This window comes from Triticum dicoccoides, chromosome 1A (assembly GCF_002162155.2).
Source record: "Triticum dicoccoides isolate Atlit2015 ecotype Zavitan chromosome 1A, WEW_v2.0, whole genome shotgun sequence".
Taxonomy (NCBI): Eukaryota; Viridiplantae; Streptophyta; class Magnoliopsida; order Poales; family Poaceae; genus Triticum; species Triticum dicoccoides.
In genome coordinates this window covers 458,081,176-458,094,902 of record NC_041380.1, presented here as the reverse complement: position 1 = coordinate 458,094,902, position 13,727 = coordinate 458,081,176, and the positions used below count along the sequence as shown (strand labels likewise).

General features: G+C 47.2%; 2 protein-coding genes across 2 annotated transcripts in view; one reads left to right on the top strand and one right to left on the bottom strand.

Annotated features, from left to right (window-relative positions):
• The window catches only part of LOC119278778 (protein RESISTANCE TO PHYTOPHTHORA 1, chloroplastic-like), a 2,099-nt gene extending 1,172 nt beyond the window's left edge, over nucleotides 1-927 (top strand). Inside the window, exons 3-4 of the mRNA XM_037560128.1 lie at nucleotides 266-435; nucleotides 576-927. Of these exons, the coding sequence (XP_037416025.1) occupies nucleotides 266-435; nucleotides 576-602 (197 nt within the window). The 3' untranslated portion in view covers nucleotides 603-927. The remainder of the gene's footprint in view (nucleotides 1-265; nucleotides 436-575) is intronic.
• Nucleotides 928-7,667: 6,740 nt separating this feature from the next.
• On the bottom strand, nucleotides 7,668-9,100 carry LOC119301376 (transcription factor MYB36-like). The gene is made up of 3 exons (XM_037578367.1): nucleotides 8,897-9,100; nucleotides 8,637-8,766; nucleotides 7,668-8,537 (listed from the first exon to the last, which is right to left on the bottom strand). Exons 1-3 carry the CDS (start codon nucleotides 9,030-9,032, stop codon nucleotides 7,835-7,837), a joined length of 969 nt encoding a protein of 322 aa, XP_037434264.1. The 5' UTR covers nucleotides 9,033-9,100; the 3' UTR covers nucleotides 7,668-7,834.
• Nucleotides 9,101-13,727: the final 4,627 nt, after the last annotated feature.

Below are 13,727 nucleotides of genomic sequence, written 5' to 3'. Positions count from 1 at the left end.
ATTTCATTAACGAAACCATCACGAGTACCAGTTCACTACAAACGCGCACCTACTTAAAACTACCAATATCCAAAGAAACCATCTCAAAAGGCAGCAGTCAAGTTTAAATTCTAACGGGGTCACAGGCGACCCATCTTGTCCTCGGGCTGATGTTGCAACAACTTGAAACAATATGTCTAAATTATTGAGAATATGTTCTTTGATTCAGTGCTGATGCACAAACCTTTTCTGCAATATATTAACTGATCATATTCTACTTCTGTAGCTATACCTTCTCTGCGAGCCCGTGACTGCTCAAACAAGGAGAAAGAGGCTCTCAACTATTTGTTTATCCTGGTCCCTTTGATCAACGTTATCATCCCGTTCTTCGTGAAATCGTTTGCAGTTGTCTGGTCAGCAGATACGGTCGCCTTTTTCGTGATGTATGCATGGAAGGTACATGTTTAATGTTGTTTTCGCCTTCAGGATTTCGCTATTGTATATACTAGCTAAATAACACATGCATTGCTGCGGATGAAAAAAAAAAGATTATCCCAAGCTTTCATGTATATGTCTAACAGATTTTCTCTATGCAGCTTGGATGGCTGCAAAAGTCCGAGTGAAGACTATCCTGATTGAGGAGCATTCTACCTGCAATTTTTGCTGGTTTCTTTCTAGGGCACAGGTTGATTCAAATTTCAAGATATAGCGTCTGTATAGCCTTTTAAAGTTTTGTGTATACCCATGAAGTACGGAGAAATGCGATTTTGACATCAGATTGTTAAATAGATGTAACTGAGGGCCAACATTCATTATTAACTAGGAACCATGCAGCAATGTTAGATATTGTTAATATGTGTGTGTTTATTCTAAAGATTGTACCTACTGTATCAAATGTTCCAGGTCCAGCTACTTCAAGGCACATTTATGGTTCAAGTGACTTGGGTTTTTTGGGGGCAACTATGGTAGCCAAAAGCGGCCTGAACCATTTGAATTATAATTGCAAGAAATCAGGCAAAAGCTGCCCATGCAAAAAAAAGCAAACAGGTTACCTTTTTGTGCACAGGTTGTAATAGGTCATATTCCTTGACCAAAATTTACGCGGCAACGCAACTTACATGTATGATTGGCTACTGTGTTCATCTCGTTGCATCGCTTCAGTTCCCAGTTAAAAGACAGTGCCACATTTAAGACATAGTTTTACTTTCATCATCTTCAATATATTTTTCCCGTATGAAGAATGTGCAGCTCCTACTGGTTTGATGTAGGAACCACAATGTCGATTAATCCGGAAACAGTAAACTATTGTCCATTTTTTAAATAACATTCCCAAATATTGTCCAAGAGATCAGCTGTTATTGTAGAAACCCTGGTTGTTAATGCAGGTGATGGGCCAGAGTGACATCCAACTCAGGTACATATTTATGTTCTGACTCTTCCTGCTCTTATAATTGGGAAACACCGAAACAATGTAAGCATGCTTAGAATAAGACAGTTCTTCGGACAAGGAATTTTGCAACTTTTATTGAGGTACGCGCTAAAAACTGCATTTTAGTGAACGGTGATCTAACCAGCATCGGCTGTGCTACATATCTGTTCATGTGGAACAGTGAACCATGTGATGGCATTCCAATTTTTTTGGAGTATTACCTGTTGTTTATCAGATGTTGTCAATTCAGAGGCTCAGCAATTAATCTGAAGACCTGTACCCGCACCTGCGTCGCTCTCCAGGGGGCGGTGTAACACCCCGGATATGATTTACCCAATATGTACTCCAACTCTTGCCGTTTCCGGCCTTAAGTTATTTTATTTTCTCGGGGTCGGGTTTTTGTCTCCGTGTGTTGTTATCGTTGTCATGCATCTCATATCATGTCATCATGTGCATTGTATTTGCATACGTGTTCGTCTCATGCATTCGAGCATTTTCCCCGTTGTCCGTTTTGCATTCCGGCACTTCGTTCTCTTCCGGTGGTCATTTCTACCTTTCTTTCGTGTGTGGGGATTAAACATTTTCGGATTGGACCGAGACTTGCCAAGCGGCCTTGGTTTACTACCGGTAGACCGCCTGTCAAGTTTCGTACCATTTGGACTTCGTTTGATGCTCCAACGGTTAACCGAGGGACCGAAAAGGCCTCGTGTGTGTTGCAGCCCAACACCCCTCCAATTTGGCCAAAAACCCACCAAAAGCCTCTCCATCATCTAGAGCGTTCGATCACGATCGCGTGGCCGAAAACCGCACCTCATTTCGACACTCCTAGCTCCCTCTACCTCTATAAATAGACCCTCATTTCCAATTCCCGGATCTTCTCCCCCCTAACCCTAAAAATCCACCCGCGCTGCGCCGGACACGTCCGATCCCGGCCGGACGCATCGCCGCGGCCAACCGCCTGCCGCCACGTGGCCCGGCCACCTCCCACCGCCGCCGGCCCGCTCGGGCCCGAGGCCGGCCCCCGCGGCCCGCCTCTCCGCCGCTCCCCGCGCCTCCTCCCCGCCTTCCCGCGCCCGCCCGACGCCGCCCTTCGCCGCCCTGCCGCTGACCTTGGCGCCGGCGAGCTCCGCAGCTCCGGCCACCGGTGCACGCCGCCCCAGCCACCAGCGCCCGTGGCCACCCCACCGACGCCCGCGGCCACCACCACCCTCTCCGGCGTCCTCCTCCGACTACGGCGAGCTCCGTCCACCACCACCATCTCCGGCGACCTCCGGTGAACAGTAACTCCGGCGAACCTCGGGATCCGTGCCGGCTGGATCTAGATCTGGATCTGAGACGGTTGACTTTTCTGTCCGAGACCCTAATTTTTTGCTCCTGTTCATCATGTCGTAACTTTGCATCCGTAACTCCGTTTTGGGCATATAGGATATCAAAATGTTCGTCTCAGAGAGTACATCATTTCATCTCATTGCATCATTTTCATTTGAGTTCATCCTAATTTTCGAAATGATATTAGAAGAAGGCTATTGGAGATAATTGTCAGATCTGCTGCTCCAATTAGATATTTGTCATTTTTGCCATGGTTAATGTGTGCATGCCATGCCCCTGAGCTCTACATGTGTTTTGTTATATGTTTTGCCATCTATTCAGAGGTGCAACCCAGGTATTTTTTTGATGTGTGTGGTGACTAGCACAAGCTTGCAAAGTGGAGCATTCGTTAATGCTGATTTCAGGGACTTAGCATTTCCACTAAGTCCTTGGCGTGTATATCTCATATGGCCATATGTTCATGTTGTTTGCTAGTGATCCGTGCCTCTTTTGAGGATGATCAGTAAGGATGTTTTGTTAATCTTGTGGTGCTCTATCCATCCATGTCTTTGTTTGCAATTATGGAGCACCCTAGCTTGAGTCAATCGAGTTCTACTTTTGTCATTTCGTGAATCTGGGCAGATTGTCTACTTGTTAGCGATTTTGCCGATGATGTTGTAGTTGATCCGTGCATGCTATGGTATTGTTCTTGCCATGTCTAGCTTGTATTTTGTGTATTCTTGACGGGTGTATGCTTAGATTGCCATGACTTGCTCTGTAGTGAGTGCATCGAGCTCGTAAACATGCCTACTTGATATCTGTTTTAGTATGCTCCAGTTTTCACTAAGTCTGAGAACTGATTATGTTTTTGCCATGTTCACATGCTTGCAAATGTATTTTCTAATCCCTTTTGGCTCAAGGTCACTAAGGGACTTTTGTTAAGCTCTTTGAGTAGCTCCATGTCATGCTTTACTTTGCCATGTTCAGGTCCTGTAGCATATTGTTTTCATGCCCCAAAGAGTGCTATCTGATCTGAAATTCCAGACAAGTGTTACTTTCACTAAGTCTGAAATCGGTTTGTCAAATGCATTTTTGCCATGCTTGTCTGAACCTGTTAATGGATGAATTGGCCATAGCTCAGTGCTAGACTTTTGTTAAGCTTCATGAATGGATTCCTGCCATATATTTTGATGCCATGTTTGGGTGCTGTAGCATGTTCATCTTGTTGCATTTAGATGGCTACTTGCTGTAAATCGCAGAACGTGGTCATATTTGAATTGCTTGCCATTTCCAAACCGTAACTCCGATTCCGGCGTTCTTTATATCGTTTTCAAGCGATTTCATCTCATCTTTCCAGTGGCACACTTGGATTTCTAAATTGAGGCCAGGTTCATTCATACCTTGCTAAATCTTGCATATGCATTTCGTATCGCATCCCGCATAGCATACCATCCTTGCATCATATTGTTTGAGCTTTGCACGTGGTTGATTGTGTTCCGTTTGCTTGTTTGTCTTGTTTGGCTAGAGCCGGGAGACGAGATCGCTAACGAGGAGCCCGTTGAGTTTGCTTTCGAGGATCCAGTCAACTCTGACAACTTTGCAGGCAAGATGATCATACCCTCAAAATCACTACTATCTTTGCTTTGCTAGATGCTCGCTCTTTTGCTATGCCTATGCTACGATGCCTACCACTTTCTTATCATGCCTCCCAAATTGCCATGCCAAACCTCTAACCCACCATGTCCTAGCAAACCGTCGATTGGCTACGTTTCCGCTTTGCTCAGCCCCTCTTATAGCGTTGCTAGTTGCAGGTGAAGATTGGAGACCGTTCCTTGTTGGAACATTATTTTAATTGTTGGGATATCATTATATTACCATGTTATCCTAATGCATCTATATACTTGGTAAAGGGTGGGAATCTTGGGCTCTCGCCTAGTGTTTTGTTCCACTCTTGCCGCCCTAGTTTCCGTCATATCAGTGTTATGTTCCCGGATTTTGCGTTCCTTACGCGGTTGGGTTATAATGGGAACCCCTTGATAGTTCGCCTTGATTAAAGCTTTTCCAGCAATGCCCAACCTTGGTTTTACCATTTGCCACCTAGCCTCTTTTTCCCTTGGGTTTCCGGAGCCCGAGGGTCATCTTATTTAAACCCCCGCGGGCCAGTGCTCCTCCGAGTGTTGGTCCACCTCGTCAGCCGCCGGTGGCCACCAGGGGCAACTCTGGGCTGGCCTACCGGAAGTTTGGACAATCTGAGTGTGCCCTGAGAACGAGATATGTGCAGCTCCTATCGGGATTTGTCGGCACATTCGGGCGGTGTTGCTGGATTGGTTTTAACTTGTCGAAGTGTCTTGAAGAACCGGGATACCGAGTCTGATCGGAACGTCCCGGGAGGAGGTCTATTCCTTCGTTGACCGTGAGAGCTTGTCATGGGCTAAGTTGGGACTCCCCTGCAGGGATTTAAACTTTCGAAAGCCGTGCCCGCGGTTATGGGCAGATGGGAATTTGTTAATGTCCAGTTGTAGATAACTTGAACCTTAACTTAATAAAAATGAATCAACAGTGTGAGTTACCGTGATGGTCTCTTCTCGGCGGAGTCCAGAAAGTGAACACGGTGTTGGAGTAATGCTTGCCGCAGGTTGCCCTCTAGTTACTCGTTCGCGCTTTGCCTCCTCTTCTCGCTCTCTTTTGCGAACAGGATAGCTACTATATATGCTAGTCGCTTGCTGCAGCTCCACATATTTTCCTTGCCTTACCTATTAAGCTTAAATAGTCTTGATCGCGAGGGTGCGAGATTGCTGAGTCTCTGTGGCTCACAGATTATTTCCAAACCAGATTCAAGGCCTGATGATTCCGCTCCAGATGGCGCGCTTGAGCTCAAGTGGGAGTTCGATGAGGACTCTCAACGATACTACGTGTCTTTCCCTGATGATCAGTAGTGGTGCCCAGTTGGGGTGATCGGGACCGTGTCGCATGTTGGGTTATCTTTTATTTTGGCGTCGTAGTCGGGCCATGAGTGTTTGAATGTTGTAATGTTATTTATGCACTTTGATTGACGTGGCGAGTGTAAGCCAACTATGTATCTCCCCTTTATTATTTATATTACATGGGATGTTGTGAAGATTGCCTAACTTGCGACATTGCTTTCAATGCGGTTATGTCTCTAAGTCGTGCCTCGACACGTGGGAGCTATAGCCGCATCGAGGGCGTTACAGGCGGCTCGGGTGACCTAACCCCCCGCCCCCCGCCGCCGCCACCCCCCTCCTGCTCCCTCCCCCTCGCTGTCGTCGAGCGTCCCCGCCGGGCAAAGCCCGTGCGGTTGCCGCCGGCGGTGGGCCTTTCTTCTCCCGTCACGCATGGAGGTCAGCCCTGGATGGCGCGCCGTGCGACGCGGAGCTGCGCGCCGGCATGGATCTGGCCCTCCGGCCTCTTCTATGGCACGGTGGCGCTGGATGCTGGGGCGGCGGCCCTAGGGAGCGGCGGTCCCCTCCTCTCTTCCTCGCGGTGGAGGAGCGGCGGCTGACCGTTTTGGCGGTGGATCGGGGCGTTCTGCTCGGATCTGGTGGGCGCGCACCGTCGACGGGATGTGGCGGTGCTGGCCGTCCTGGGCCGCGTGGGTGGCAGGGCGGCTGCGCGTGGTGGAGGCCCCGGCGCCTCTGGCCCTTGGCGGCATGGAGGGCCTGGGTTGGGTCGGCGCCATGTGTGGGTTGCCCTCCGGACAGATTTGATCTGGCCAGTGCGACCTCAATGTGCGGCGGCTCAGATCGGCGGCGACCCGTGCACACGATGCTGGACGGCGGTTCCTTCAGCAGATCAGGGTGAAAACCTAGTTCTTGGCTTGATGCCAAGACCGATGTTGGCGGCACTTTCTCGTGTCATTACCTTCTTGAAGGCCTCGCCGTGGAGAAGCTCCAGACCTCTATCCGCTACCTCCGGGGGAAACCCTAGATCAGTTGATCAGAGGACGGCGGCGCGTTGGTGTCATTTTCTCCTTGGGGCGTCATTCTTGGAGGCGTACACGGGTTCGAGGGACCAGTGGGCGGTTTTTTGGTGAAGCGGTGCTTCATCCTGCACATTGATGACGGCGGATCTCGGCGGCGTGGTGCAGTGGAGACTCGGTGCCCGATGCGCGGTGCTGGACTCGCGCAGGAGGAGGTTGCTGTCTGGCGTCATGGTGACGTCGATGGCAGAGTGGCCAGACAAGGTAGAAGCCTCAATATGATCTGAAGACATGTGGAAGATGGCGGCGACGACACACGAGTGCGTCTGACCGGATTGTGTCCCAGACCCGGTATGTGGCTCGGCTGGGGCTTCCGAATGAGTTTCGGCTTCCGGCTTTTGATGTTAGGCTTAGGTGAGTGGTTTGGGTAGTGGCCCAGCTAGCACCCCTTCATCATATTGGATAGGAGTAGCGGCATATGTTGCCAAGATGGTGGATTTTTTTCAGGCACATTATTGTAATACTTTATAAGGTCCTCAAAAATAATCAATAAAGTGGCCGTATGCATTTTTCAGATGCAGAGGCCGGGGGTCATCCTTCTTTTCTAAAAAAAAATTTGTTCTGTAGGCCGGTTTGGATCTAGGTTCCTATTTGCATGCTTTCTTATATAAAATGAGTTGATGAATGATGCTCCACTTCTGTGTGCATCGATCGATGCAGAGGCTAGGGGTTGTGTCTCTGTTTCAAGAATACAGTTCACCTTGATTTCCCATTCATGGGACAGTATGAAGATTCACATAACCCACTAACGATGGATAGCAATGACCGTGGTTCAGCAGAATATTGTCGAAAGGGGCATTGTTTTCAGTCCCGGGTCGATGATGCAGAGTTTCCTGATTCTAAATTTCTAACACCAAAAGAGGATATATGTACTACAAGCCTTGCAAATGACTCATGTTCCTCTTATCTGTTCTTTGGACAACATGGTGCCAAGTTACATTTGTTTGCTGGAACCTGTTCTTACATATGTTTGTTGATTATTTATTTATTTATGCCTTACAGCAGCTTACTAGTACATATTTCTTACAAGAGGTTCGTTACAGTTTCTTTGGACTTTTACAAGATCCAAGCCTAGACAAATCTCTATTACCACTCCTAAATAACTTGGTCCTCTTCACACTTCACATGTCATACACCACAGCTGCGTAGTCCTGGAGAACCGAGCTGGTTTCAGGGGCGAAGTCCCAGCAGTGCACAGGGGACTTGCCCTGATCATAGCTCCACCAGTCCACACCCCCTTGCTGCGTGACGACGCTGTCGGTCGTCGTCGTCGTCGTCGTAGTGCTGTAGAGAAGCTCCTGAAGCTCGGCTTCGATAGTGACCATGTTGGAGTTGCCCGCGCTCGACGGCGAGGCCAGGCCGTCTGCGGCGGCTGCCATCTCCAGCTGCTGCTGTCCGCCGAGGTGCTGATCGTTCAGAGAGCTGGACTGCCCCTGCTCAGCAGCTACTGTTACATCCAAGCTGCTGCTGCGGCTGCTGTTGCTGTTGTTGTTACTGTTGTTACTGTAAGTGGCGGCTATCTGATGATGGCTGCCAGGCTGCCACAGGTGCAAGGGGTTGTTGTGGTTGCCGATGCTGCTGAGGGGGTTCTGCATTTCCTGCAGCTGCATGCAGAGCTGGATCCTCTCCATCGCCGACGCGCTCAGCGGCTGCTGCTCGCCGTCATTGTTGGCGCCGTCCAGCTCGCCCTGGCGGTGTTGCTGTGTGCTGGCGCCGCGGTCCTTGCGGCGGCCGCCGAGGAGCCACTTCTTGAGCTTGGTGTTCCAGTAGTTCTTGACGTCGTTGTCGGTCCTTCCCGGCAGCTGTGCGGCGATGATTGACCACCTGGTTGGTTAATCATGGCGCACTGGATTAGCACAAACATTTGTGTTGCGGTTTGTGGAGACTAACATTAGTGGGTTAGTTTGGTGTTTGTATGTGTACCTGCTTCCGATGCTAATGTAGAGCTTGCAGATGGTGCTGTCCTCCTCTGGGGTGAAGTCCCCGTGCTTTATGTTGGGCCTCAGGTAGTTGAGCCACCTCAGCCTGCAGCTCTTGCCGCACCTCTTCAGCCCTGTTAAGTTCCCACGCAGATATGTAAACTTAGTTAACCACAAATGATTGATGAAAAATGCCTGGAAATTCCAAGATGAGAAAAGCTAAAGATGCTTGGATTATGAACATATATCTAGGGAGATAATTACCAATCTTGTGTGGCAGTGCAATCCAGTTGTTGCCGGTGCCACGCTCCTCAATGTAGGCCTTGAGCATCGCGTCCTCCTCCGGCGACCATGGCCCCCTCTTCACCGTCGCCTTGTCGCAGCACGGCGCCCTCCCCATTGAAGTTGTGTGTGTGTGTGTGTGAGCCTGTGTTGTGTTGTGTTTGCCTTGCGTTGTGAGTTGATTGGGTTGAGTTGGTTTGGGTGATGTGGGATGCGCGGGAGGAGGGATTTATAGGAGCAGATGAGAGGGACTGATAGAATATACGGATATGGTTTGACTCGGTGATATGCGCTGCTGATGACATGACACCTGCCGGCGCTTCTCGTGTACTCCTACTTTGGAAGCCCTTTTATTGTTGCCTTGGCCGGCCACCTATGCTGCTCATGCAGAAAGTGTGTGCTATGATTTCTGTTAATCGCTAAGAGGCACTGGAATCAAGGCATCGAGTCACTGAGCAGACGGGGAGTGTAACACCACCTGTACGTTGAAAACCAGCTCCTGTGAACGTAATTAGATTTACTAGTAGGAATGTAGGGTCTAGAGTGTAGAGTGACCACTTTACCGCATCAACGAAACACGCCCAAGGATAAGAATGTAATGCAATCTCCTCATTTCCTGTTTGTCTCCGAGCATCCTTTAGAATCACATGGCAAGGAGATATGCATGACTGCAATGAGCTAATCAATCCATTTTGGATCAGTCCTTGATGCAACCCTCGGCTAGTGAAAGGTACTCCCTCCGTTTCAAAAATATAAGGTGTATTAATTTTCAAAAGTGGCTACATGCATCGTCCAGATACAGAGGCCAGGGGTCATCCTTTTTATTTTATTTTCAAAAGTTAACTTTTTACGGTTTGACAAAGTTTATAGAGGAAATAGTCAACAACCACGATAAAAAATCACTATCATTAGATTCATCATGAAATGCATTTTCATATTTCGTTTACTTCATATTGTAGGTGTTCATACTTTTTCTTAAAAACTTGGTCAAGCATAGGCCTGCCGGATCTAGCGTGATGCACTGGTTGTTGGCTCGATTGTGGGGAGGTTGTGCGAGACGCGGCACTCCTCCGCCTCACCATGGCCGGTGAATGCCAGCAAGACCAAATCTGGCTCGACCGAGGGCCGGATTGAGGCCATTGTAGGATGGCATTTGGGCGGTGCGAGCACAGCTAACATCAGCGAGACAACAGTGCATCAATGATCAAAAGTGATGCGATGGCGTCTTCCTTCCAATGGTTTCTTTCTTGTCAAACTAGTTCTGTGCGAGCACTTGTAAGCGGGACCCACCTGTCAGGAATAATGTCAATGGAGTCAAATAATGGATTAAAGCAAGCTGCAATGGATTACACCAGTCGGTGTTTTGCGTAACAAACCCAAAGAGTAGATGTTCTGTGCAAAAGCAACCCCAATAGTTGATGGTTTGTGCAATTTCATGATGGCGACTATGGTGGTTGACGGAACGTTGTATTATCTCCGAGGGTATACTCACAATCTAGCCTTCTAGCTTGACCAAGCAGCATCCACGTCTGTGCATCATTAACTTAATGAAGGTGTTGGTTTGAAGCTCTGCTTCAGGGCGATAGCCATTGATCTGACGTGCGAGTGGCGATTCCTTTTTCCAGGCATTGACGCATTGTCTTAGATGTTACGCCCTTAGTTATCTTCCCAAATGTTGTATTGGTTAGCGGTCATAGAATTTTTGGTAGGATTTTGGAGATGTTGCCACGAGACACGTCCTATGTTGATGGGCAATGGCCTTGGGTTTTCTTTTCTATGTTTTAAATGATTTGTTGGCATTGGGTTCAATGATAAATAATATATAGATTTGTGCATCAATCGCCATGCCGAGGGTTTTCCACCTTGTCGAAAAAAGTGCAAGGGATAGCTTATGTCGTAAAATCTCATCTTAGACAATCTTTACTAATGCCAGTAAATTTACTGTTGTAACATGTAGAAAATATGCGCTCAAACCTACTAATATGTAAAGAGGAGAGTTCATGGCAGTCCCAAATGGAGCCTAGTTCTCACTCTCTTTCTTGATTTGCCCCATGTTATAGACAAGCCAAAATTCCAAACATTTATATCAGCTCAGGTTTTCAATATATTGTGACCTCATAAAATCAGTGTGTTATCTTTGAACAAAACACTCCTGCTCCTACATGAAACTACAGATCAAGTGCACTCAATTATTACCATGGGAGACAAAAGTGCATAGCGTCACCAATAATGTACCTACCAAGTACTCCCATACACTATGGGAGTACTTTGGAAGGACAAGTGTACTCTACAATCCATATGCCGCGTAAAGAGATAACAATTCAAGATTGTGACCCTAGACTAGTCCAAGTCCTCCATGCAGTTATTTCTGTACTACCCCTCCTCCCAGGTCAAGAACCCTAACTTGGGCCGACTGGACCATGGTGGAAAGCAGGTACATAGTACTAGGCTGACCTGCCAAAAGTCCATGGGCAGTTGTAACTGACAATGCAGCCGCATCCTTGTGGATGGTGTCATCCATTTTGACCCTCAATAACAGTAGTACAGAAGAAATTGCCCCTTTCTGTCATGTCAATCCTTACGTGTGCAAGCAATCATGCTGTACTTCAAACTCCTTCTCTTTTGCACACCTATGTGAGATCATGGAAGGCAGTGTTAGAATATTGTGCATGGAGCATGCAACTTTGTGCTTATGTTAGTAGGTCATTGACCTTGTGTGGTTTATGTTCCTCCCTTTTCGCCGGACAAAACAAATGGTCATTGCATCTTGGGGTGGGTGGTCTTAGAGTGGGTTCTTGTTGTGTTCTGATCAAGATACAAGTGAAAGTTATCAAACCTCTAATCCTCATCCAGCCAGCAAATAAAGTGAAAAACAAATAACTGTTCTACTAGCTGCACTTGCTAGAGCTGAACCACACTGTCCGTAGTACTGTCACTTGGAAGCCACATGTACACTTGTTCTGCATGCCATCTCGTCTGAATCTTCTATCTGGTCAGAGAGAAGCAGGCCAGGTCCGGGCATTAAGCGGGGGGAGAGGTACGCTTTTGACCAAGTGTACGAAGTTGTTGCAGCTTCAGTGGCCATAGTAGTATACTGATCTGTATCTTGCCAGCACAACAACAACGAACAATGGTGGAAGAAAAATATCGCATGGCCAACTTGAGACTGGGCGGATCCCAGATGGAGCTTAAGTTAGTAGGAAAAGATGCAGCATCACAACTCTGCCATTAGTCTCCAAGCAGAAGCAGCTCGCTTCGTCTGACGACCATGGAGTAGACTCACCTAAACAACCTGCAAAAACAAGGGCATCTAAGGCCTCCACCAAGATACTCTTGATTAACTAACCAAATTAACTAAGGCTATGCATGCTGCCCCTCTTGATTAATAATCTTTCTTCGGGGATAAGGTTGAGTTGACCACATTATTCGGGGAGGTAAGATAAGCTTGAGTGGTGCTGTTGGCTCATCAAGTTAACTGAACATGAAGAGCTTTAGTGCAAATGAGCAATGGACTATTTTCTTGTCCTAGAAAACATTGTGTATGCATGCCTTTTGACTAGCGTGTCCTTGATTGCTCTTTCTTCAGTTATGGATTATTGGCCGTGTACTTGCGTCTACGCGTGAATCGACCATGACATACTCCTGGATTTCTTCTGTCGGGGTTTCTTGGCTAAATTAAGTGCTGTTGGAGGCATTATCGAAGAAAAAGTGTTGTTGGAGGGAAAAGTGGTACTGTCCCAACTTCAGTTTTGCTGCTGGCACAACGTTTGTTGCAAATGAAGTGCCATCAATTTATATATAGCACACTTTCATGTGTCACCCATTTTTTCATAGAAATCATATTCTGTTTCTTAATTAACCTACATGAGAAGTAGCATTAAAAGCGAACTTTGTTGCGTCTGAAGCACCAAAGGTGAATTTTCTACTCCTATGAACAGTAAATTCGAAAAAAAAATACAAAACAAAATCAAGCAAATCTGAAATTTCAGGAGATGAAACATGATCAAACATTTGATGCTTTTGCAAAGTTTCAACCACAAAAAACTTTGTAGGGGCCCTCACAAAATATATCAGTGCTCAAAGTTTTGTGCACTTTTGAGCAGTAATTTTTTTGTGAGGGCTCCTCGAATTGTATTTGTGGCTGAAACTTTGCAAACACATCAAATGTTTGATGTCCTAAAATTTTAGAATTTTTTTTCAGACCCGCTTCGGTACAACCACCCTCTAAAACGTATAAAGGGTAATATAGTCATTTCACATGTCGTACTTACTTCTGTATGTATATGTATGGTGTGTAGTCGTATACGTACAGGAGACCATCAGATTGGGCCGGCCCATGAAGATAGCGTATAGCAGCACTTCAAAAATAAAAACGCGCTTGCAAGAGCTCGAATTGTATTTGTGGCTGAAACTTTGCAAAAACATCAAATGTTTGATCATGTTTCATCTCCTGAAATTTCAGAGCTCGGGTGCACCTACGCCCGGGAGCAACCACACCCCGCAGTTATCCCCAAGGGGAAATGCGCATGCGTGTTCCGATCAGGATATCCTGGGGAATACTGGGGCGCGCGCTTACTATAGCCATCACCATTGGGGGCGGCCCAGTCCAGCGGGGGTTGGGTGTCGTATACATGCTGACGAAAAAAAGATCATCACCAACTAAAAAGAATCAGAAAAGACCATCCTACCCTTTATTATGAAGAGGTATAAACAGATCTCCACCGTTGATGTGTTTACGGGGGTTGTACCGAAGAAGAAGTGTTTTTTGTTTTATTTTTTTGAATTTACTGTTCGCTCGGGTGCACCTACGCCC

Bases quoted from the DNA above. Each gene is read 5' to 3' on its own strand.
- LOC119301376 (XM_037578367.1), bottom strand. From the start codon at position 9,032: ATGGGGAGGGCGCCGTGCTGCGACAAGGCGACGGTGAAGAGGGGGCCA. The intron at 8,767-8,896 runs GTAATTATCTCC...GGAACTTAACAG, and splicing joins TGCACTGCCACACAAGATTG to GGCTGAAGAGGTGCGGCAAG. The intron at 8,538-8,636 runs GTACACATACAA...TTAACCAACCAG, and splicing joins TACATTAGCATCGGAAGCAG to GTGGTCAATCATCGCCGCAC.